The 24,905-nt window shown below is 33.4% G+C and overlaps 1 protein-coding gene across 1 annotated transcript; it reads right to left on the bottom strand.

Annotated features, from left to right (window-relative positions):
* Positions 1-11,259: 11,259 nt before the first annotated feature.
* On the bottom strand, positions 11,260-12,381 carry LOC149535965 (F-box/kelch-repeat protein At5g43190-like). Its single transcript, XM_089806522.1, has one exon. It carries the CDS (start codon positions 12,379-12,381, stop codon positions 11,314-11,316), a length of 1,068 nt encoding a protein of 355 aa, XP_089662648.1. The 3' UTR covers positions 11,260-11,313.
* Positions 12,382-24,905: the final 12,524 nt, after the last annotated feature.

The raw sequence follows: 24,905 nt of genomic DNA, 5'->3' as shown, positions 1-24,905 counted from the left end.
CATGATGGAATGTGTCGAAAGGGGTCATAGGTCATCCTGTGACCCCCTTTGACCCATATAAATGACTTTAATATGTCCCTAGGGGTCCTAGGACCCCTAGGTACATATGTTGTCATAGAATGGGTCGAAATGGGTCATAGGTCATCCTATGACCCAATTTGACCCATATAAATGAATCTAATATGTCCCAAGGGGTCCTAGGATGCCTAGCGACATATGTCATCATTGAATGCATCGAAAGAGATCATAGGTCATCTTGTGACCCCCCTTCGACCCATATAAATGATTCTAATATGTCCCTAGGGGTCCTAGAACCATAGGGACATATGTCATCATGGAATGGGTTGAAAGGGGTAATAGGTCATCCTATGACCCCCTTCGACCCATACAAACGATTCTAATATGTCCCTAGGGGTCCTAAGACCCCTAGGGACATATGTCATCATGGAATGTGTCAAAAGGTTTCACAGGTCATCCTATGACACCCTTCGACCCATATAAATGATTCTAATATGTCCCTAAGGGTCCTAGGACCCATAGGGACATATGTTTCCATGGAATGTGTCGAAAGGGATCATAGGTCATCCTATGACCCCCTTCGATCCATATAAATGATTCTAATATATCCCTAGGGGTCCTATGACCCCTAGGGACATATGTCATCATGGAATGTGTCAAAGGGGGTCATAGGTCATCCGATGACCCTCTTCAACCCATATAAACAATTCTAATATGTCCCTAGGGGTCTTAGGAGCCGTAGAGACATATGTCATCATGGAATGTATCGAAAGAGGTCATAGGTCATCCCATGACCTATATAAATGATTCTAAAATGTCCCTAGGGGTCCTAGGACCCCTAGAGACATATGTCGTCATGAAATGTGTCAAAAGGGGTCATAGGTCATCTTGTGACCCCCTTCGACTCATATAAACGATTCTTAAATGTCCCTAGGGGTCCTAGGACCCCTAAAGACATATGTCATCATGGAATGTGTCGAAAGGGGTCGTAGGTCATCCTATGACCCCCTTCGACCCATATAAACGATTCTAATATGTCCCTAGGGGTTATAGGACCCCTAGAGACATATGTCATCATGGAATGTGTCGAAAGGGGTCATAGGTCATCTTGTGACCCCTTTCGACCTATATAAACGATTCTAATATGTCCCTAGGGGTCCTAGGACCCCTAGGGACATATGTAGTCATGGAATGTGTCGAAAGGGATCATAGGTCATCTTGTGATCCCCTTCGACTCATATAAGCAATTCTAATATGTCCTTAGGGGTCCTAGGATCTCTAGGGACATATGTCATCATGGAATGTGTCGAAAGGGCCCTTTCGACCCATAAAAATGATTCTAGTATGTTCCTAAGGGTCCTAAGACCCCTAGGGATATATGTCATCATGGAATGTGTCGAAAGGGGTCATAGGTCATCCTATGACCCCCTTCGACCCATATAAATGATTGTAATATGTCCCTAGGGATTTTAGGACCCCTAGAGACATATGTCATCATAGAAGTTATCGAAAGGGGTTATAGGTCATCCTATGACCCCCTTCGACCTATATAAACTATTATAGTATGTCCTTAGGGGTCCTAGGACCCCTAGAGACATGTTGTCATGGAATGTGTCGAAAGGGGTCATAGGTCATCGTATGACCCCCTTCGGCCCATATAAATTATTCTTATATGTCCCTAGGCATCTTAGGACCCCTAAGGACATGTGTCATCATTGAATGTGTTGAAAGAGGTCATAGGTCATCCTATGACCCCTTTCGACCCATATAAACTATTCTAATATGTCTCTAGGGGTCCTAGGACCTCTAGAGACATATGCCATCATGGAATGTGTCGAAAGGGGTCATAGGTCATCCTATGATGCCTTTTGACCCATATAAACAATTATAATATGTCCCTATGGGTCCTCAGACCCCTAGAGACATATGCCATCATGGAATGTGTCAAAAGGGGTCATGGGTCATCCAGTGACCCCTTCGACCCATATAAACGATTATAATATGTCCCTAGGGGTCCTAGGACCCCTAGAGACATATGTCATCATGGGATGTGTTGAAAGGGTTCATAGGTCATCATATGACCCCCTTAGACCTATATAAACTATTCTAATATGTCCCTAGGTGTCTTAGGACCCCTAGGGACATATGTCATCATGAAATGTGTTGAAAGGGGTCATAGGTCATCCTGTAACCCCCTTTGACCTATATAAACAATTCTAATATGTTCCTAAGGGTCATATGACCCTTAGGGACATATGTCATCATGGAATGTGTCGAAAGGGGTCATAGGTCATCCTATGATCGCTTTCGACCCATATAAACAATTATAATATGTTCCTAGGGGTCCTAGGACCCCTAGAGACATATGTCATCATGGAATGTGTTGAAAGGGGTCATAGGTCGTCCTATGACCCCCTTTGACCCATATAAACGATTCTAATATGACCCTAGGGGTCCTAGGACCCCTAGGGTCATATGTTGTCATGAAATTTGTCAAAAGGGGTCATAGATCATTCGGTGACCCCTTTCGACCCATATAAACGATTCTAATAGAAATAATATAGTAAAAATATAATAATATAGTAAACGTAATAATAATATAGTATAATAATCATATATATATATATATATATATGTTAATATATATATATATATATGTTAACATATATATATATATATATATATATATATATATATATATATATATATATATATATATATATATATATATGTTAATATATATATTATATTTATAGATTATAATAATAATAATCACATAATATATTATTATATATTAATAACATAGGTCATAATAATAATATATTATAGATTTAAACTTATAGATGACAATAATAATGATATATATTAATTACATAAATATATAATATATTACGTTATTATATTTAATAAAAATATAGTAAAAATAATAATAATATAATATAATAATATATATTATATTTATAGATAATAATAATAATAACATAATATATTATTATATATTAATAGATTATATATAATATCTTTGCGTTATGTTATTGTATATATATTATATATTATGTAATATTATATTATTATATAATATATAGATTATATATTGTACTTTTACATACTTCATAACTCAAATTAGTCATATAACTCACAAATTCATTTTTCCCTCCAATTTTTTTGCCGCCAATATCGGATATCCGATTTGATATCGGATATCAGATATGAAATCAGATATTGGATATGAAATTGGATATCCAATCTCAGATCGGATGTCCGATAAGGCTTGGGCCTTACTTTCCAGGTTTGGTACCTGGATAGGTGAAAAAAAGGCAAAGCAAATTTTGAAGCACTTTTAGACATCTTCAAACTCTATTTTTTTCACATCACCACTTTTTGGCATACCATGATCTTGCACATACCCTTAAAATAAAATTGTAAGAGGCAGGTCTTACTAAGAACCCTATAAGGAAACATGGATTTTTTTTGTCTGGTCATTTCTTCCCCTTTTTAAAGAATATTTTAGGAACTTAAAAGTTCAATTCATGCATCTCAATTGAAAATAGTAATATACCCAATGGTGTATTGTTAAGGCATAACCAATGAGGTGATTTGAGCTTTTGATGGGTGTTCATATTTATTAATCATAGATTTCATATAGATATTAGAATGAAGAACCTCAATACATACCAATTCTCTTGGAGGCATGCTCAGTTAAATTTTTCTCCAAGCTATATCTCATTTAATTACTTCCTATGAAAATGTCCTAGATGAGAAAAATTGTACAGTCAGAAAGTGCATGTATAAGAGTTTTACAAGTTCAAATATTCAGAGTAGAGAGTTCATGTGTAAGAGTTTTATGAGAAAAAGTTTAGAGTATTAAATGCAATGGATGAAGGGGAAGATTATTCAAAATTGAGAAGATAAAAAATTTAGATAGCTGAATGCTAGGCCTAGCATAAAAATATCAAATAGGAAATCTATAATTTCAATCTTTGAATGAAATATATTGAAACTTACTCAAGCACTCGACATGACATTTTACATAGTCCAGAAAAGAATGCACTGCGCTCTTGGAAAGGAAATACTATGATAAGCATCAGCACCTATGATATTCATCTGCGTTAATGAATACCCTATTGCCTTCTATAAGGAGTGTTAAAATTCATGTCAGTCTAACTATGTAAGAAAACTAAGAAATATTATCTTTGCTCTTTTAGAAATGTATATGTGAACCTCAATGAATGTTTAATCCCTAAGCAATGAAAGACGATATTGATATCTGTAAGTTTTTCTTCATAGTTATAATTCCTTGTCTTTAGAGACAAAAACCTCCCTATCTATAATTGTCAAAGAATTTCTATTTTGAATTTTTTTTTTTTTAATTCACATTCTTAAAGTCTTTATATAAAATAAAATAAAGGCTCTTATGTGCAATTAAATTGAAATCATTAATCCTCATAACAAATGAAATGCAGCCAAAAATCATATCTATTGAATCATTTTTGAAGCTTACATTTATACTCGAAACAATTGCATATTAGTAAAATACTAAAATATTGTTACACCTTTTCAAAAAATCTTTTTTTTTTCCTTCCTTACCCTAAATGTTAAATCTGTTTGTTTATTAGAAATCAAAATAAGGAGGAAAAAGTTACTTGAAGGCTTCCATGATAATAAGGTGGAATTATTTGTAATAGAGATTCAAAACTTGTGAATAAAATGGACAATGTAGGAAAAAATAAAGAAACAAAGAAATCAACTCCCTACCAAAATGTACCCTCATCTACAGTGCTAACATAAGCTCCCTCACTAACACCTAAAACCAGCTACACTCATGTCAACAATCATCCCTGTCATTTCCACAAACACTCCAAAATCAAAACCCACATATTCAAATAAGCCAAATATAGATTATGGAAGAAAAATACAACTACAAATCATATTGTACCCATGTTAAGTGGTATTTCTAAGAGAGAATGAGTTTAACCATATCCTGCCAAAACATGGTTGCACTACATATTCTCGAAGCCATTTTTAGTTGTGCAAAACCTTCAAAACCCACCATTTTTGTGTTCACTGTATCTGGCTTATCGGTTGAATTATTGCATTCAATTTGAACATAATGAAATCATTGCATCAGTGAATTAGTCTAATCTATACACATGGAATCATAAAACCACAATTAATTGTCTATCATGGCTTGGGTCTTAAAAAATGATGTAAGAATTATTAATATTTCATTTAGAGAAATTATTTGATAATTTTTTTAAAATTAAACATATTAGATTTATAATAGTATTGTCTCATATTTGTGTAGAGAAAAGAGAATAAATTTATAATTTTTTATGTTTAAATATTGTTTTATCATAAAAATTAAAAATATGTTATTCAAAGCTATATTTCAATTCAACAGTAATAATTATTTCTAGTATTTTATAATGAGTATATACAATCAATAAATATAAAAAATGCATATTATTCTCATAAATTTAATAACCAATATGGTACAATGGAAAGTGTCCTCCAAACTACCAAACCTTAATCCTTTAGTACATTAATTGGGACAATAGTAAGTGATTTTCTTTACATATTATCAAGTAAAATATTTACAATTATTCAACTCCTTATCAATTTGAAAGCATAACCTAACTAAAAGAACCAATTTGCTTAAAGGTGCAACATTGCCCTGATTTTAAGTTTCTTCTCGTGGAGAGACAATAGTAAATACAAATATTGATGGGCTTATGCGATTTAATAAGTGTAAATTGTAGTTATTTTTTAAATCATTTTTGGAGCTTCATGTTAAGCTTTAAAAAAAAAAAATTGGTTGCAAGGTTGGAGTATGATATTTTTGTTTTCCTATCTAAGGTTCATTGCATGATTGTTCAAAAGAAATTTGAGTTTTTGAAACAAACTCAAAAGAGCATAGGAAAGAGACAAATATAATGTATGCATACAAATAAATGATAGAAATTTGAGACCACAATGGTTTAGTGCAACAAATCAAATAGTTTTCATTTAGGGTCCATTTGGTTTGTGGAATTGTAGAAATTGAGATTTCTACAAATCTTGATTTAGCCAAACCAAGGTTTTGCAAATCTTCATTCCTTATTTTGGGATTTTACTTGAACCATTTGTTTCACAGAAGATGAGTGGGAAGATACATTTTTATGCGTAAGATTGGAGTTGCAAGAAGATTCCAAAAAATAGTTGAATCTATTAATTTTACACTCCTCAAAAGTTGTAACCAATTTTTGATTCTAAATTCCTAGATACTAGCGAGAAGTCTGATAACATGGTTTTGAGACAAATCTAATGATCCCATCTTTTGGCCTTCACATTCACCAAAGTCTAAGTGGAGGATAAGAAGAAATTAAATTAATTTCTTATAATGTCATTCAATTAAAAATTAAAAGGTGACTTTGTATTTAATTAATTTAATTATTAATTACAAGGGTGTAGCTTCTAGTGTATGTATTAATTATTGGAAGCACGGAAGCCTCTCGTGATTTAATTAATTATTGCTAGGGAGAAATTTCTAGGGTATGCATTAATTATTGGAAGGAGAAGCTTCTAGCTCTTGCAATTAATTAATGTTTTAGTTCCTTCCAGAAAGATGAAGAAAAGGATAAATAAGGCTGAAAGTTTCATTGCTGATGAGATTGGATGATTATGACTTGCATTTGATAAGAGCTTAGATGTGTGAATCACACTCCTTTCTTTTGGAAATAGAGGACATTCATTCTCTGTTGTAACATTCTAGACGTCATTCCCTTAGGGTTTGGCCTTTGGAATACATCTCTTTGTACTTGATTGCAACATTTTTAGAATTAATATAATTTCAGACTTGGTTCAGCTTTTGGGCATTCCTGGGTGTCCATTACAGTAGTATCAGAGCTATAAGTCCTGCCATCTTGTGGAGTTCTTATAGGGAATTTGGAACAACGAGATAAAGGGAAAAGTGTTTGATAACATGTATATCAATCCAAATCAAGAAAATGTAATATTCAGATTACTGGGTACATTAGAGGAGGGGCAGCGAATGCAACAAGAGAAAAATAGGCAAATGGATATGATGCAACAAGAGCAAAATAGGCGAATGGATATGATGCAACAGAAGCAGAATAGGCGAATGGATATGATGTTGCAACTTATGGCTAGAAAGATGGGCATCAACATTGACGATTTGTATGTTGCTCCAGAGAAAAAGGTAGTTGATTCCTCAGGTGGGATTGAGACACATATAGAGCCACTAGCTATGGTGCTGGTGATATGGAGTCCATGGATGTGGGATTAGAAGAATGCAAGGATACTATCATATCAGCAGCCACTTCTATGTCAGTTGAACCATCCAACGAGGAGTTTGGCAGTATGCATGCAGTTGTAGATGTGTGCTTTGATGATAGTACACCTGTTATTGCTAATGAGGTGAGTGATATAGTGATAGAGTCATATTATACTATCGATCAACAAAGTGTTGATGTTCACTTCTGCAATAGTACTATGTTCAACATGGATGCCACATTGTCTTATGACAATTTGATGTTTGCGGTTGATATTGATCACTCTCTTGAGTGGAGTTGGGCATTGTTTTCACCATCTACAAAGATTCAGTTTTGTGTTGCAGCAGTTGGGAAGAAGAGATTTCATAGATCTTCTACGGAGTTGCCTTCTGGTGACATTCTGATTTCTACATCGTTAGCACAAGTTTTGGGAGCTAGGCTGCAGAACATGTGGTTGGTCCTAATGATGCTAACTTGTAGTTGGTTTAATTTCCACAAGGATGTCACATACTACTTCAATTGGGATCCAGGTGGAGGTTGGAGTTCATTGTTTTGTTGAATTGCTTGAGGACAAGAAATTTCAAGGATGGCGGATTTGTAATGATCCCATCTTTTGGCCTTCACGTTCTCCAAAGTCTAAGTGGAGGATAAGAAGAAATTAAATTAATTTCTTATAAAGTCATTCAATTAAAAATTAAAAGGTGACTTTGTATTTAATTAATTTAATTATTAATTACAAGGGAGTAGCTTCTAGGGTATGTATTAATTATTGGAAGCACGGAAGCCTCTCGTGATTTAATTAATTATTGTTAGGGAGGAATTTCTAGGGTATGCATTAATTATTGGAAGGAGAAGCTTCTAGCTCTTGCAATTAATTAATGTTTTAGTTCCTTCTAGAAGGATGAAGAAAAGGATAAATAGGGCTGAAAGTTTCATTGCTGATGAGATTGGATGATTATGACTTGCATTTGATAAGAGCTTGGATGTGTGAATCACACTCCTTTCTTTTGGCAATAGAGGATGTTCATTCTCTGTTGTAACATTCTAGATATCATTCCCTTAGGGTTTGGCCTTTGGAATACATCTCTTTGTACTTGATTGCAGCATTTTTAGAATTAATATAATTTCAGCCTTGGTTCAGCTTTTGGGCATTCCTGGGTGTCCATTACACAAAGTTAGAAGTCTGGCATTATAATTCCATTTTTCTAATTTTGAAACACATGCAAAAAATTTCAAATCCAAATAATGAAAAAGACAATTCTCATCATCTTCCATGAACCAAACAGAATGCAATACATTCTTCCCATAGTTATATGTGTCAAGTGGATAATGATAAGTCCTATTCATAAGGTTTCTTATTTGTTGGGTTTTCCATACTATTTCCAAGAATGTTTCCTCAAAAACACTTATATTATAATATAATAATCTACTAGTATTAGGTTCTATATGGGGAACTATGATACATGCATACAATATCCGATCCTATATTGTATATGAAATAGTATCAATGATAAGATTTCAAGAATGCACTAAAAATAGAATAATATAAGAATGGAATTGTAATATGCACAAGTAACAAGTTTGGTAGGAGAAATATACCCCTTCTTGATTGATGAGACACTTCGTGCATTAGTAAACATTGAAATAATCTCAATGATTGGGTAAGAAGATTAAATGAGTATTGGTTGATTTCATGGTGAGGATATGGGAGATGGAGAAAGCTATTAATATGTAACAATATTTTTATCAACTCAAATATTATTGTTGGAATTTGGTTACATGTAAATGATAAGAGGAATGTGATTGGCATGTTTTTTGATGGAGATTCAACTTTTTTCACCTAATCTCTTTGGTTAAGAACCAAGGACTGAGGGGTATCCATTTTGCCAAATTTGCCTGGGACATGATCCCAACCTCATCCCTTTTAGATGTCAGGGGCCTTGCACTCAACAAGACTTGATTTTGTTTATGACCACTAACTCTTTTTCATTACATGACAACGTTAAAGATTCCTTTTATTTAATAAATATTCATAGATCTAAAACTTAAAGATTTGTGAAATATTATCTTAATTCTTAATTCTAATTTGTAGTTTATGATTTATTATATCATATTATTCAATTACCATATTTTTTTCCCTTCCATATGCTTTAGGTAAGCCATTTCTTAATAGATGTAGACAATTAAATCCCACTTATTCTATTATAGTACATAAAAAACACTTATTGAATTAGTATAATTAATAATTTAGATAAAAATAATAATAAATTCAAATAATTAGATCATTACTCATTTAATCAAAATAATTAAATAGTTAGATTTAATTAATTAAAATGAGTATATTTTTAGTTCAAAAGCTTAAAATTTAATTTAGAAATCATAAATATTATAATAGTACCTAATAAATTGGTCAAAATTAGCAAAAATAATTTTAAAAAAAAAGAGAAAGGAAACCTATTAGGAAATAACTTTATTAAATAATTATAAAACATAAAGAACTAAACTAGGTAAATTGGCTCATAATAGCAATCTCATGCTCATCATCTCATATAATCCATAACCACATCAACCAAATCTATAAATTAGGATTAATTATCAATTTCCAACTATCTATAATTTTAGTTGATCATGTAAAGGGTGTTCTAATGTGAAACAAACAAGCATATAAAGATGTTATGAAAGATTTCCTAAGGCTCACATGTTATAGTAACTTGGTTAATTTATCTTTACTTAATTTTTGTGCTATATTTGCATTACATGAATAGTTGAAGTGTAGTCGTGTTTGTAAAAGGATTGGGAAGGCTACATACGTTGAACTCCTGATATTTTATTTAGGAGTTCTCTAAATAGAGTTCATAAGATTTATAATATACTTCTTTGTTAAGGTCTTAGACTATTTTTATTTGCATGGTATCTATAGACTTAGTAAGCATATTAACACTTTGATATGATTATGAATAGTTATGTGTAGCTTTATGTGTAGCCATGACTAATTTTTTTTCAAAAGTTGTTATATATTGTCAAGTTGTTATTGATCTTCAATATATTTATTTGTTCAATCTTAAAATTACAAGTTATTGAGAACTCATTAGATATGTGATTTCAATAACAAATTGTCGCTAAAAACATATTTCAGAATTTGAATTATAATTTTAAATATTAAGATGACCAATCATTAATAGTTTATTATATTTTCAATCTTATTAATAAAATAAATGTCAATGGGCCTTTGGTCCACTTGTAAATTTCAATGGTTCTTAAGGAGACCATGAGGAATCAATTCTCAATCTTGTTGAGTGTGTGTCTTTGACATTGGAAAGGGATAAGATAGAGATCTCCCATAGACAAGAAATAATAATAATAAAATAATTCAACATAATAAATAAATAAATGTTACACATTTTTAAATTGACTAGCCATGGGAGGGCCAAAACACACCCCCATTGTTGGGCTTCGCATGGCCATGGGATGATGACATGGAAAACTCCATCCGTTTTTACTACCCAACTCTTCGTCAATTTCTTTAAACTCCAATTGAAGCGTCCATAATGTGAAGTGTTGTCACTATTTCCATGTTCCTTTTAATCCAATATAATTTTATGAAAGATTAATAATATAAATATATTGTTATTTATGATGATTAACATTTTATGATGAGTTTCCATTTCATCAAGCGCAACAATGTGGGGTGCATTTTGGCCCTCCCATAACTAGTGCCCTTGCTAGCAGCACTTTGTCCCACAAATGATTGACTAATGAATTAAAGTGAAAATATTTCATATATAAATTTCTCCGTATCTGTGAAAACACACTGATTTTTTTTCAGATTTAGTGTTGATTTCTGCTTTTAACCATTGAAATCAACACCAATTCATACAGAATTTTCAAAAAAAAAAAAAATGTTTTGCTTATTTTTAGAAGAAGTCCAAGATGCAAAAGGGTACTTTGTCTCCATAATTTCATACCAGACTTGAATCTTCAAACTTACTGCGTGGGCGCAAAATCACAATCAAACTCGGGCAACTTAGTAGTCCAGTGGAAAGCTTCTCATACTCACATATCTCATCTCTGCTGGAAACTTTGGCAGCCATTTCCAAGAGTTTCTCGTGCTCACATCAAACACAAGTATCTCCACACTCTCGTGTGCTCTCAAACAGATCATATCTCCCACTCCCACGCATTCAAACCAATTCGAATTCGAACTCTTCCTAAATTCCTCACACACACTGCTCGGCATTTTCCCAACCTCTTCCCACTTATATTCTTCCTTCAACTCCCACATAACTACTCCTTTCAAAATGTGATTTTCTTCGATTGCTCCAACCGCAAACACGCCACTCTTACAACAAACAAGCCGAACCCACAAATCGTGGGCATCTGGTACTGTAGGCATCGCCACAACTCTGGCGATCCCCTGTTCAATATTGTACGCCATTATTCCCCCACTGGCTGCAGTCATACCCACCAAATACCCCTTGAAGAAGAACATGTCTTCGTTTCTAATACCCACATCAGCAATATTGCCTGCAACTTTCCATGTCTTTGTAGTTGAATTATACGCTTCTACTACAACTTTACCAGTGCTGCTCATGCCCACCACCATGACTGTGTATTCCTCCATCTTATTCTCTGCTGGTAAAATTGCCTTGGCCATAATTCTACTCACACAGCTCATCTCTGGCAGTGTGGAGAACACTTGGGTAAGGGGATTGCAAAGACACAGCGTTGGAGAATTATATCCAAACCAGAAATTGGCAGTTATGTCTGCCAAGAGCAGCCCTGAAGAAGATCCTCTGAAATTGATGGAACAATCGTTTGGAATGAAAGAGAGAGAAATGGTTCGCCAAGTGTTGGTGAAGAAGGAATAGAGAAGGGAGGGAAATTGGGTGTTGGAGGGGCAAAGAATGAGAAATGGCTGGCTGTTTCTTGCAATGGAATTCAAGTGTTGGGATGAAAACAGAGCATTCCACCCCTTGCAAACAGCTCTGAAACGGAAGAAGCAGTCGACTGGAAGGAATTCGAATATTCTCTCCATCAGATGTTCAGGCAAATCTGACCATCTTGTTTGCTTAGGGATTCTGAGAGCACCCATTATCAAAACTAGAGTCTTTTATCCCAAATATGAGACGGCTAAGTATTTATAGCAAACGAGTCGTATCGCAAGCACGAAAGTTTTGGTCAAAGAATGTTTGGATAAGACTTAATCAGGAGGATAATTATGTTCAGAGTTGGCGGTAATTTGATCATTTGATCGAAGCCGATCCGAGCGATTAAATTATGGTTTCCTCTCCTGCTATTTCTTCATTCCGCCTATATTTAATTATCGTGCGATACTATTTGGCTTTAAAAATAGAAACACGTTTCCAAAACGCAAAGAGAGCTTTTTGACTACAGAGATGATACATTCCATTCTGACATCAACACGAATAATAATAACAATACATTAACGAAGATTAAGGGAGGAAAAATAAGTCAATTTTAACTATTTAATACTTTTAGTTTAAGAAGAAAATTTATTGGAATTGAGCAACCCATATCATGCTAATCCATTGGAAGCAGTTCCATTATTATCTAGGAAAATCTTCTCTTGCAAATTCTGTATGGGCCCATTTGTAGGATAACATAAATAACACCTACGCTTTGGCTCGTTATATTAATACCATGGTAATGAGATGTTTTTGTTGTTAATTACGCCGAGAGGCGTTATACAATCACAGCACGAATCCCTAATTCTCCGTCAACAAAAAAGAAATGGGAGCCATTTCACATTTACGTTTCGATTTGCATTTTCTTTTTCTTTTTCCAACCGATGGAATGCAAATCGGTTTTCAATCTTCTAACGGCGGGAAGGCATAAAGTCATTCCAAAATGTTAAATACGTTGCCCTTGCCATAATGAACATACACAGAGATCCGACTTCTGCTTCGCCATAATCCAATGCTTCCCGTGGAGATCTGAAGAAGGTGCCAATTCGACTGCATAGCATTCAGTCAGGTATTGTTCATGCATTCAGATTTTTTATGTTTTTTATCAACGGTTTGTATGGTTGTAACTTTTTTATGCTGGTTTTTCGAAATTGCACTTTTGTGGTTTTCGTATTCAATGATGTAAATGTCTTGTGGCAGATTTCTGTTACATTTTACTCCATATCTGCACAAGATGCTGAAACATAAATAACTCGGATAAGGTTATTTCATACTTAGTCAAGGTTTATTTACAGGAAAAGATATGAGATAATATCTGATATTTATGGAAATAGTCAATGCCAGAAACTCAATTTTGAGCAACTGGTTTAATACGTAGGCTTAAACATGAAAGAAATATCCTTGATTGAAAGAGATTAATGATATTTGAGATAATATATTTCTTCTTCAATGAAAGGAACTTCTAGTAAGCACTTTCTTTGTATTCTTATTGAAGTGATGAATATATCGAGACCAATTTAGAAATAGAACAAGGAGGTGCAAATGGTAGACTGTAAGAGGGCTGTTAGAATAGTAAATAACATCCGTATCATTATAAATATGTTGGGTGAAAGGATATTTATAAAATTTCATAAAGTGGAAAAGATTTTTCTTTTCAACAAATGCAAGTGATTCTTGTTACGCTAAGAGGCGTTATACAATCACAGCACGAATCCCTAATTCTCCGTCAACAAAAAAGAAATGGGAGCCGTTACACATTTTTTAAGATCTTCAATACATTCACAATGGAATATAAAAATATAATATCTATATAAAAATTAAATGATAACTTTAGTTGAGGTTTTTAATTTTTATGCATAGATAAATTTTACAATGTAATTTTTTTTAACACATTTTTCAATACTAACTATTCCTTTATAGAGATTGTGTAACATGATGTATTATTTTCATTTATAAGAGTCCTTTTGTTTACAGAACTATTTAGATTTTCAATAATATTTAGATTTACAATAGTATTTTCATTTACATTATTGTTTACATATTAATTCTATTTAACTCTTTTATTCAAATATATTTTATGCATAAATTAGTTTAATGTTTGAAATGTGGAAGGCAATGCCGCCATTTTCAAACATTAGAATGTAATTTTTTTGTAGAATATTATAATGCAATTTTTTCGTACAATATTACAATGTAATTTTTATCCATAAATAATGTTTCAAAAGTGGAAGGCACTCCCACCATTTTTCTTATATTATATTGCTAATTCTTTTATTCAAATATATTTTATTCATAAATTAGTTTAATGTTTGAAATGTGGAAGGCAATGCCGCCATTTTCAAACATTATAATCTAATTTTTTCGTAGAATATTAGAATGTAATTTTTATCCATAAATAATTTTAATGTTTGAAATGTGGAAGGCAATGCCACCATTTTCCAACATTAGAATGTAATTTTTATGCATAGATAAATATAATAATATTTATTGGTTAAATATTTCTCATGTATATATAAATAAATGTTACTTCATTAATGTTTTTTTCCTACTAGCTATGGTGAGACCTAGGTTGAATTTTGAGACGGAGGAGGAAAGGAGAGAATACCAAAGACAATATCAAAGAGAGTATCGTAGAGAATATCGTAGACGTCAACAACAACAACAGACAGAACTTGAAAGAGAACAAAAAAGAGTAATAGAAAATCAAGGGTGCAGGCAAAGATATGCCAGAAGAAGAGTAGAAATAACGGTTGAACAACTAGAAACTGAAAATCGAGATCTACAAAATGTAGACAGAAACCATCGTCGATGTACTTTTGAGAGGGTCCTTCCTCAAAATTCACAAAGCTACCAAGTTCAACATCCTCAAGCAGAACCAAGCCACATATATGACCATCCTCCAAATACAAATAATCAACTAAATATTGAGAATGGACACTCACCATCCATAGAACGTGTACCAGAAACACCACAACATGGAAGTCACATACATGTTGATTTAGAGTTGCAAAATGATAGACAAAACATGACCAACCCAAATGGTACGCTTCAAAATGATACAGAAAACATGCCCAACCCAAATGGTATGCTTCAGTCCAAATTTAGAAGATTCCAAATGCAGTTTAGATATCAGATAGATAATTTGAAAACACCAAATATGTGTTATGTTTGTCAGGAGTCGTATGTAGGAATGAAAGTATATCGCACTAGTGAGGGTCCAATATGCAATAGGTGTCGTCAAGAGACAGGAATTCACAGGTTTTCATTTGCAAATAATATGGATCCTGGATGTCAACCACCAGAGCTTGGAAATTTAACTCAGGTTGAAGAGATGTTGATTGCACGTGTAAACCCTATATTGCAAGTTACACATGCAACTGGTGGTCAGTATAAGTATAAAGGACATACCATTAGTTTTCCCCAGCATGTTGAACAGCTATCAAAAGTCTTGCCACACACAATTGATCATTTACCAATCATTATTGTTCGAAGAAGGGATCAACGTGGTACACAATATAACTTTACTGTGAATAGGGATCGTGTTTATAGAGCATCGAAATACAAAGTTGAAAATGATAAATTCTATGCAGATGTCAGGATAGATGAAAGTGCTCTTAATGACTTGCCTACAAATACGGATGAGAATATTTTTCATAGATTAAAGACAATGCACATGGAGTTTGATTCAGATGCAAATGAAGTTGTATTCCTAGGTCCTCTCATGGAGACAGATGAAGGTAATATAATTGAGCACACAAACTCTATGGCTTCAAGGCCACCTAATGCACAAAGGTAAATGGAATTAATTCATGCATGGGTTAATAATCTTGATGTCGTTCCCTCTGCTTTAATTGAGTGGCCATCTATAGGTGCATCACCTATCAATGAGTATGTCACATCTGGGTTGTTGGATATGGCTTTCCCAACATTATTTCCAGATGGAAGTTGTGATTGGTTAGAGCCTAGAATGAAATGAGTATACTTGCATGAATTTTTAAAGCATTTGATCAAATACAAGGATCACCGCTTTGGAAAACATCCACGGTTTAGGTATTTTGCATATAACATGGTAATGAGACATCGCGCGCAAAGTTCAGCATCTATTTTTTGTAAAAAGGAGCTTTCATGAAATGCCAATTACTATTAATGAATTGCATGAACATATGGAGAATATGCCATCTAATAATCTCGCAGATAGGCTAATGCGGTTCGGAACAAGTCTAAGAGGAACAAGATCATATTGGGCAAAAAATAAAGCAAAATTAATCGACTTGCTTGACCAGCTTGGCACACCTACGATTTTCTTTACATTAAGTGCAGCCGATATGCAATGGCCTGATTTACATGCACTAATGCCTGGTACACCACCTACTGATCCACGAGAGGCTCAAAAATGGAAAAGGAAGAATATCATTGACTATCCACATATAGTCACTTATTACATGCACTTAAGGAATACAATGTTTAGGAAAGAAATACTTGAAAAAGGTATGAAAGTAAAGGACTTTTGGGGTAGATATGAGTGGCAACATCGTGGTTCACCTCATGTTCATGGTTTCTTATGGCTTGAAGGGGCACCAAATATGGACACTATTAATTGGTCAAATGAGGATGAACGAAAAAGTGTAGAAAGATATTTTGACTCCATTATTCATGCATGGAATCCTAGACATGATCCGCATCAAAGAAATATACATGTAAGTTTCATATTATAAATCAATTAAATATTATTATATGTTTCTCACCTCTATCCAATAGAATAATATATAAATTATCATTTTTAGGTCTTCCAGAATTTTGGTCAGCATCCATGCCTGAAGAATACAACACAACTCGCTGAGATGGATATAGATCAAGATTATGAACAGATACTCAATTGTGTTGAAAGACACACGGTATGTAAGGAGGGAGCATGCCTTCGTAAAAAAAGAGGATGCATGGTTTGTAGGTTAATCAAATTCAAAAAAACTTATATCTAAATTATCTATTTCACCTTTTTCAACAAGTTGGATTGACAAGATATCTATTCATCAATGTTTCAGGTATAATGCTCCTTGGAAATTAAATTTGGATGGGTCAAAGTTATACACAGATGCAGATTCGGGTGAGAGACAATTTGAACCAGCAAGAAATGATGATAGAGTTAATACACACAATCGGTACATACTGCAATTGTGGAGGGCCAATGTTGATTGGCAACCTATCCTTTCAAGACATGCAGTTATCAAATATATTGCAAAGTATGCAACAAAAGCAGAGAAAAGTTCTGAAACATATCAACAAATGTTGATGCATCTTTCAAATCTTGAAAATCCTGATGATTTAACATCACGGGCATATAGAAAGCTTTTAACTGAGACAGTTATAGAAAGAGATATTGGAGCTCAAGAAACATGTCATATGTTATTACAACTTCCATTGGTGGAGTGCAGCAGAAAGTTTGTTAATCTAAACGTCTCACGTGAAGTTTTCAAACTCGTGGTAATCAATGATAATGGAAATGAGGAAGAACTCACAAAATCTTTTGTTGATGGTTATAAAATAAGACCACTTTCTATGGAAGGTATTAGTTTGATTGATGCAGCAAGGTCCTGGATATATAATCCCAAAAGAAGAGGAGATAATAAATGGAGCCCAAGAAAGAAAGCAGCTATTGTTAGAGTTTTCCCTAGGTATTTTACTATTCCTTCGCGAGATTCTAATAAATGGGTGGACTTTTGTTTGTCTGAGTTGATACTATACAAACCTTTTCGTAATGTTGACAGAGACATTGGTCATGATGATGATACTATAGTAGCAAATTGGGACTCATTCAACTATAATCCTTGGCATGTCCAAAGGCAAGAACATGCACAAGATGATGAACCTTCAACTGATTCAGAGATGGAAGATAACAGAGCCATTCAGGAAAATACTACAGAACATGAGTGGGAAATAATATTTGGGTTACACCGTGGTCAACATATGCCAGTTTCTGAAATTGACATGTTGGGAAGGAGAGATATTGATAGAAATACAAATTGGTCCAGTCAATATCAAACTGAAGAGGAGACAATCCGAGCAATAAATTTCATACCTGAAATGAAAAAGCATGGATGTCTTATGTACGACGACATTCCACAATGCATCAACTTTACAACTCTTAGTCACAAGCAACAAAAGGCAGTTGACATTATTCTGACACACTACTATACCAATCAAGTGCAAAATCCTTTATTTATGATAATTCAAGGAACACCAAGAATGGGAAAGTCTTATCTAATTGGTGCCATCAATCAAGCACTTCAGATGGCATCGATGACAAATCCTTCTCCACTTCTATTGCTTGCACCAACTGGAGTTGCAACTTTCAATATAGGAGCATCTACCATTCATTCAAAGTTGCGGATTCCAATTACAGATTTTTCCCAATTACAAGGAACAAGACTTTCAAGCTTTCAACAAGAGATGGAAAATATCAAATATATTTTGATTGATGAAATGAGTTTCATTGGCCAAAATATGCTGGAAAATATAGATAGTCGACTTAGAGAAGCCTTCCCACATAAAGCAGACATAAGCTTTGGAGGTATCCCTTTCCTTACAACACATGGTGTTATTAATGTCTCTCAATTCTTATTAACATTGGTCATATAGAATGTATATCTTTTGATTTTACTTTATGTACATAAATTAAAATTTTGCAACTATCTTTCAGGTGTCTCTATTATTTTAGTTGGTGATTTGGGGCAATTACCTCCGGTTAATGATAGACCAGCATATGATAGCAACAGGCAGGCAAAGTTATTATGGCAGGAATTCAAGATAGTGGTTACACTAGATAAAGTATTTAGGCAAGATGGAGAAAATATCCAACAACAAAGATTTCGTCAACTTCTCACAAATGTCAGAGATGCGAATCCACAAATAGATGACTGGAACTTGCTCATGACAAGAACACCTATAAGATTAGATGTTGCAAGCAATGATGAGTTTGATAAGGCAGTGCATTTATTCTCTACAAATGTAAATGTTCATAACCATAATATGAGGATGTTGTATTCTTTAAGACATCCAGTTGCACGTAGCCTTACAACCAAGTCAACGAATGGTAATAGAAATGAAGATTTATTAGGTGAGGAACTTGAAACAGAGTTATTGATTAGTCACAATGCAAGAGTAATGTTGACTACAAATCTATGGATAGAAGCTGGTCTTGTGAATGGATCATTGGGATATATCAGAAATATTGTCTACAAACCAGGAACTGCTCCACCTCAGCCACCAGCATATGTTACAGTTGAATTTGATAATTATTCTGGAGTACCATTTGATGATCATCATCCAAACATAATACCAATAGCTCCATTTCAGAGGGGTAGGACCTTCCAACTACCATTGAGGTTGGCATGGGCGTTGACTATTCACAAATCTCAAGGGCTAACTCTTTCAAAAGCCACAATTGACATAGGTCCAAGAGAAAGAGCAGGATTGACATTTGTGGCCATATCTCGTGTTAAGTCACTGGAAGCTTTGAGGATAATGCCACCATTTACATATGACCGCTATGAGAAAATGAAAAGTGGGAAACAACTTTCAAAGAGAAAAGTAGAAGAATGTAGATTGAGAAGTCTTGAAAATCATTGATGTTTTCAAACAGACTATTTAATAATAAAGATTTATTTGTTCTACTACATTATGTTATTATCATCGTCAACTATTATGTTGTTATTCTTATTATTACATTGATAGTTTATATTCCACAGTTAATGACAACTATAATTGGATATGCACAGTGCAACATTATAACCTTATTATTTGCACTTTTTAATGGTTGCAAGTACAATTACGCTAAAATTCAATTTTACTAATTCTGCAATTTCTAATTTTAACTATGATCATCAATTGGGTCCTCAAATTAAGGTAGCTATAACATTAATTCAAATTATAAAGACCACCTTCGATTGAAATAAATCAAAATGATTATGCTTCATGACTTTCAACCAATACATTGCTATTCAATATTTGAAAAGTATGTTTGTATATTCTTCACTATCCTTCAAAGGTTATAATATTACCATGTTTCCATACCCAAAATTTCATTACCAATTCTAATACAATTAGGTTTTTATACTAAGTGACCTATTATGTTTTTTCAAAACCATTATTGATATAAAATTTATGTCCCTCTCATTAACTATGCATTTATTATTCTTTTTTATTGGTGCTAATGCTTACTACATTGTTTTCCATGATTTGTTTTAGGCATGGCAGCCTCTGATACACAGTCAAGCATTCTCGACATGAGCCCAACTTCTTCTGTAGGATCAAATCATTTTTTTGAGACAGAGTTTCAGAAGTGTGCACGAATAATTAAACAATGTTGTGCAACTATGGTAAAAGCACTTGAGAATGCAGCTTTATCAATTGATCATGTACAAGAGATAGAGATAATGGAGATGGAAGATGTTGCCAAATATGTACACAACACTTCTACAAAAGTAGATGCATTTCCACCCATGATGGAAAAGGTCTATGATGATCACATTACAAACAAAGGTCGTAATACGATTTTAATCTCTGAAGAATATGTTATGTACTTACATCATTATTGAGAACTCTACACATGGCCCATATGATGATTTCTCATCTTTCATTTTTTCAGTTATTACTTCATCTAAATAATTGTATTAGGAGATATAGTTCTCCTTTCATCTATGTATCAGAATAATAAATAAATGATTTAACTTTTTAGCTCAAATTCTTCTCGACTATACTTGCAGATATTTGAAATGTTTTTCCTTCACCTTTGTGTTTCTACCTACACTATTCATGCTAAGCATAATTAACATTAACCAATGGTCTATTTATAAATGTAACTAATAAAATAACTAATAAAATTATAAAATTACTTAAGGAACATTGTAATCCTTATATTGCTCTTTAATTCTAAGAGGCATGTCTAACGACAACAAGCTACCCTCCTAGATATAATTGTAAATGCAACATTAATTGTAACTCTAACCACAGTCCTACTTTGTCCCCTAACCTTAACCCTAACCATAATTCTAATGCTTTGTCTACCCTAACTCAAACTATAATCCTATTTGTAACTTAAATTCTAACCTAACTTATATTCTAACAGTAAACCTAACCCTCACCTTTACCCTACCCCTAATCCTAACCCTTTATTTACCTCTATCCCTAACCCTAACCATAACTATAATCCTAATACTAACCTTAACCTTAACCCTACCCCTACCCCTAACTCTAACCCTAAATATAATTAACATTAACCAATGGTCTATTTATAAACCTAACTGATAAATTTATAAAAATACTTAAGGAACATTGTAATCCTTATATTGCTCCATTATGCTAAGAGGCTTGTCTAACGAGAACAAGATTCCTTCCTAAATGTAACTCTACATGGAACACTAAATGTAACTCTTAACCACAGTCCTAGTTTGTCCCCTAACCCTAACCATAATTCTAATACTTTGTCTACTCCTAACTCAAACTATAACCCTAATTATAACTTAGACTCTAATGTTAACTTATATTCTAATAGTAAACTAAACCCTAACCTTGACCCTAACCCTAACCCTAAACGTTTCTCTACCCATATCTCTAACCCTAATTGTGATCCTAATCTTAACCCTAACCCTAACCTTAATCCTAACCCTGATCATAACCCTCATCCTAACCATTTCTTTACCCCTATCTCTAACCCTAACCTTAAACCTACCCCTACCCCTAACTCTAACCCTTACTCTAACCCTAATTATGATTCTAATCTTAACCCTAACCCTAATCGTAACCCTCATCCTAACCATTTATTTACCCCTATCTCTAATCCTAACCCTAACCCTAACCTTAACTCTACCCCTACCCCTAACTCTAACCCAAACTCTAACTCTACCATAATTACACTCTAACCCTAGTCCTAACCGTCATCCTAACCTTAACCCTAACCCTAACCCTAACCCTTATTGTAACCATTTCTTTACCCCTATCTCTAACCCTAACCCTTATCCTAACTCTAATCCTAACCTAACCCTAACTCTAATCCTAACACTAACCCTAACCTTAACCCTACCCCTACCCCTAACTCTAACCCTAAATCTAACTCTAACTCTAAATCTAACTCTACCATAATTAGACTCTAACCCTAGCCCTAACCCTAAATTTAATGTTGATTGAAACCCTAACACTACCTTTAACTCTAACCTTAACCTTGACTCAAACTCGTACCCTAACCTTAATCCTTATGTAGCTCTATATATAACCCTACCCCTAACTCTAACCGTTAATCTAACTCTACCATAATTGGACTTTAATATTATACCCAACTCTATATATAAATGTAACCCTAACAATAACCTTAAGCCTAACCCTTTCTCTAAGTCCAACACTAAACCTAACTATAACTATAACACTACCCCTACCTTTAATTGTAGCCTTAAATCTTACTTTACTGTAATTGGACTTCAACCCTAATTGTAATGGTAATCCTAATGCTAACCTTAACCCTGACTCAAAACTCTAACCCTAACCCTAACTGAAACCCTAACTCAAACTCAAACCCTAAATTTAACCCTAATCCTAACCATAATTCCTATGCTCTGTCTACCCCTAACTCAAACTATAACCCTAACCAGGCTAACTCATATTTTAACATTAAACCTAACCCTAACCCTTTCTCTATAGCTATCTCTAACCCTAAGCCTAACTCTAATCCTAAACTTAACCTTAACCTTGACTCAAAACTCTAACCCTAACCTTAACCCTAACCCTAACCTTAACTCTATATACAACCCTAACTCTAAATATAAACCTAACCCTAACTCTAATTCTAAACCTAACCCTAACTATAACCCTAGCCCTAACCCTAATGCTAACTATAACTCTACTCTTTAGTATAACATTTTATGTAACAATATGCTTAAAATAAAACTAAACCAAAGTGATGCAAATAAACACCATATATAGAATTAAAAAATAAAATGTTCAAGAATAATTTTATAGTAAGTTTACACTATTACAATTTTATAGTAAGTTTATACAACTATATTTAAAAAGAAAAAAATTTAAAAATTTAAAATATACTTTTCATGTTGCGCCGCAATTGCCACTAGCTTATATATACCTATATATATATTACGCCGAGAGTAATCGTTCTCGAGGCACCTATTTTCATTTAATCCCAATGTTATTTTAATCACAGTTGGGATTTATGAAAATGAAAATAGGCACCTCGAGAACGATTACTCTCGGCGTAATATATATATAGGTGTATATAAGCTAGTGTAGTTGTATTCATAATGAGATGTGTTTAGTCATGTGCCTGATGGTATTTGATATTTAAACATTTATTATTCCAAAGCCACGTGGCAAAATTGAAAAAGTGGTTTAGCCGATGTACTCTATCCAAAGCTATGCTGAAATCAGCAATAAAGCATAGTGAACCTACGAAAGTAATGACAATTAGAGAAGAGCATTGGAAGGTTTCTGAAATAAAATTAAAATATTATATATTAAAAGGATGGAATGTTCTCTAGAGATTTATTCAGATCTAGATAAGTATTCAATGAATGCAATACATGTAATAATAATAATAATAATTTCATTGTCTCTTCATAGATTTTTAGATCTTTTATAATGATACATAGTTATCTGTCTCTTTTAATAAGGAAGAATATTTTTAGTGTTTATTTTTGGATTTCACTTAAAAGGTTTTTTTCATAAAGTTTCTGATTTCATTATCATATAATTGATTTTAGTTTTCATTATCTGTTCTTAAATCATATTTGTTCTGGCAATTAAGTTATGGTTTCTTCATCCTAGTCTAATCCAATCCACCTGTATTTAATTATTTACTGGATATTTAAATATATATCATTCCAAGAAAATAAATAGCAAACAAAAAGATTATTTGACCAAAGAGAGATTTTGTCTTCCATCCCAAGTAATGTAACACAGTGAATCTACTTTTCGTGAAAGTAATAACACTTGAATACGACCAATGGAAGGTTCTATTTATAAATGATTCATTCACACCATTTCATATTATAGACCCTAACAAAACATATAGAGTTGGCTAAATACATCTTTGACAATTATTTTAGAAATTTTAGGTAACCCAAATTTGGAAGGTCGTAACTCTAGAATCGTTGCTCTAATTGGTTATTATAACCACTTTTCAGAAATGCCAACTCTCGATCTATAGGCTCAAAACTACACAAGTGCCCTTTCATTGAGTTTTCAGACCTCATCTGGGCACTCTAAGGCCTCCAACGGTAAGCCTAAAGATTTTTCTCCTAAATTTTCCACCGAAAATGTGCAATAACTTCTCTAATACTTAAGTTGGAGCAATGATATTTTTATGGTAGGCTTATAATTCTGAAATGAACCTTCATGTAGAAAATGAGAACATTCCAAGCTCGTATGAAAAACTTACCAAAAATAGTAAGCTCCTAGAAATAATAACCACCGTATCTACTCGTCCTTAATAAAATAGAAAATATTGAAAAGAAAATATTTTTGGGTGATGCAAGATTGCTCTTACACCTAGGATGCTCCTACATTAGATCCTGACTTCATCCCTTATGATGTTAGACCTCGCACTCAAGAAGACTTGATCCCTAGTGGGTTCTTTGTGAGCCATACCAAATATCTTCCGATCAATGCATTTTTAGGGAAAAGAATCATG

This window comes from Cupressus sempervirens, chromosome 10 (genome assembly GCF_028749045.1).
Source record: "Cupressus sempervirens isolate cs-2001-9-10 chromosome 10, ASM2874904v1, whole genome shotgun sequence".
Classification (NCBI taxonomy): domain Eukaryota; kingdom Viridiplantae; phylum Streptophyta; class Pinopsida; order Cupressales; family Cupressaceae; genus Cupressus; species Cupressus sempervirens.
Note: the sequence above shows the minus strand (reverse complement) of the source record. Positions and strands in the feature narration are given on the sequence as shown.

Bases quoted from the DNA above. Each gene is read 5' to 3' on its own strand.
- LOC149535965 (XM_089806522.1), bottom strand. From the start codon at position 12,381: ATGGGTGCTCTCAGAATCCCTAAGCAAACAAGATGGTCAGATTTGCCT.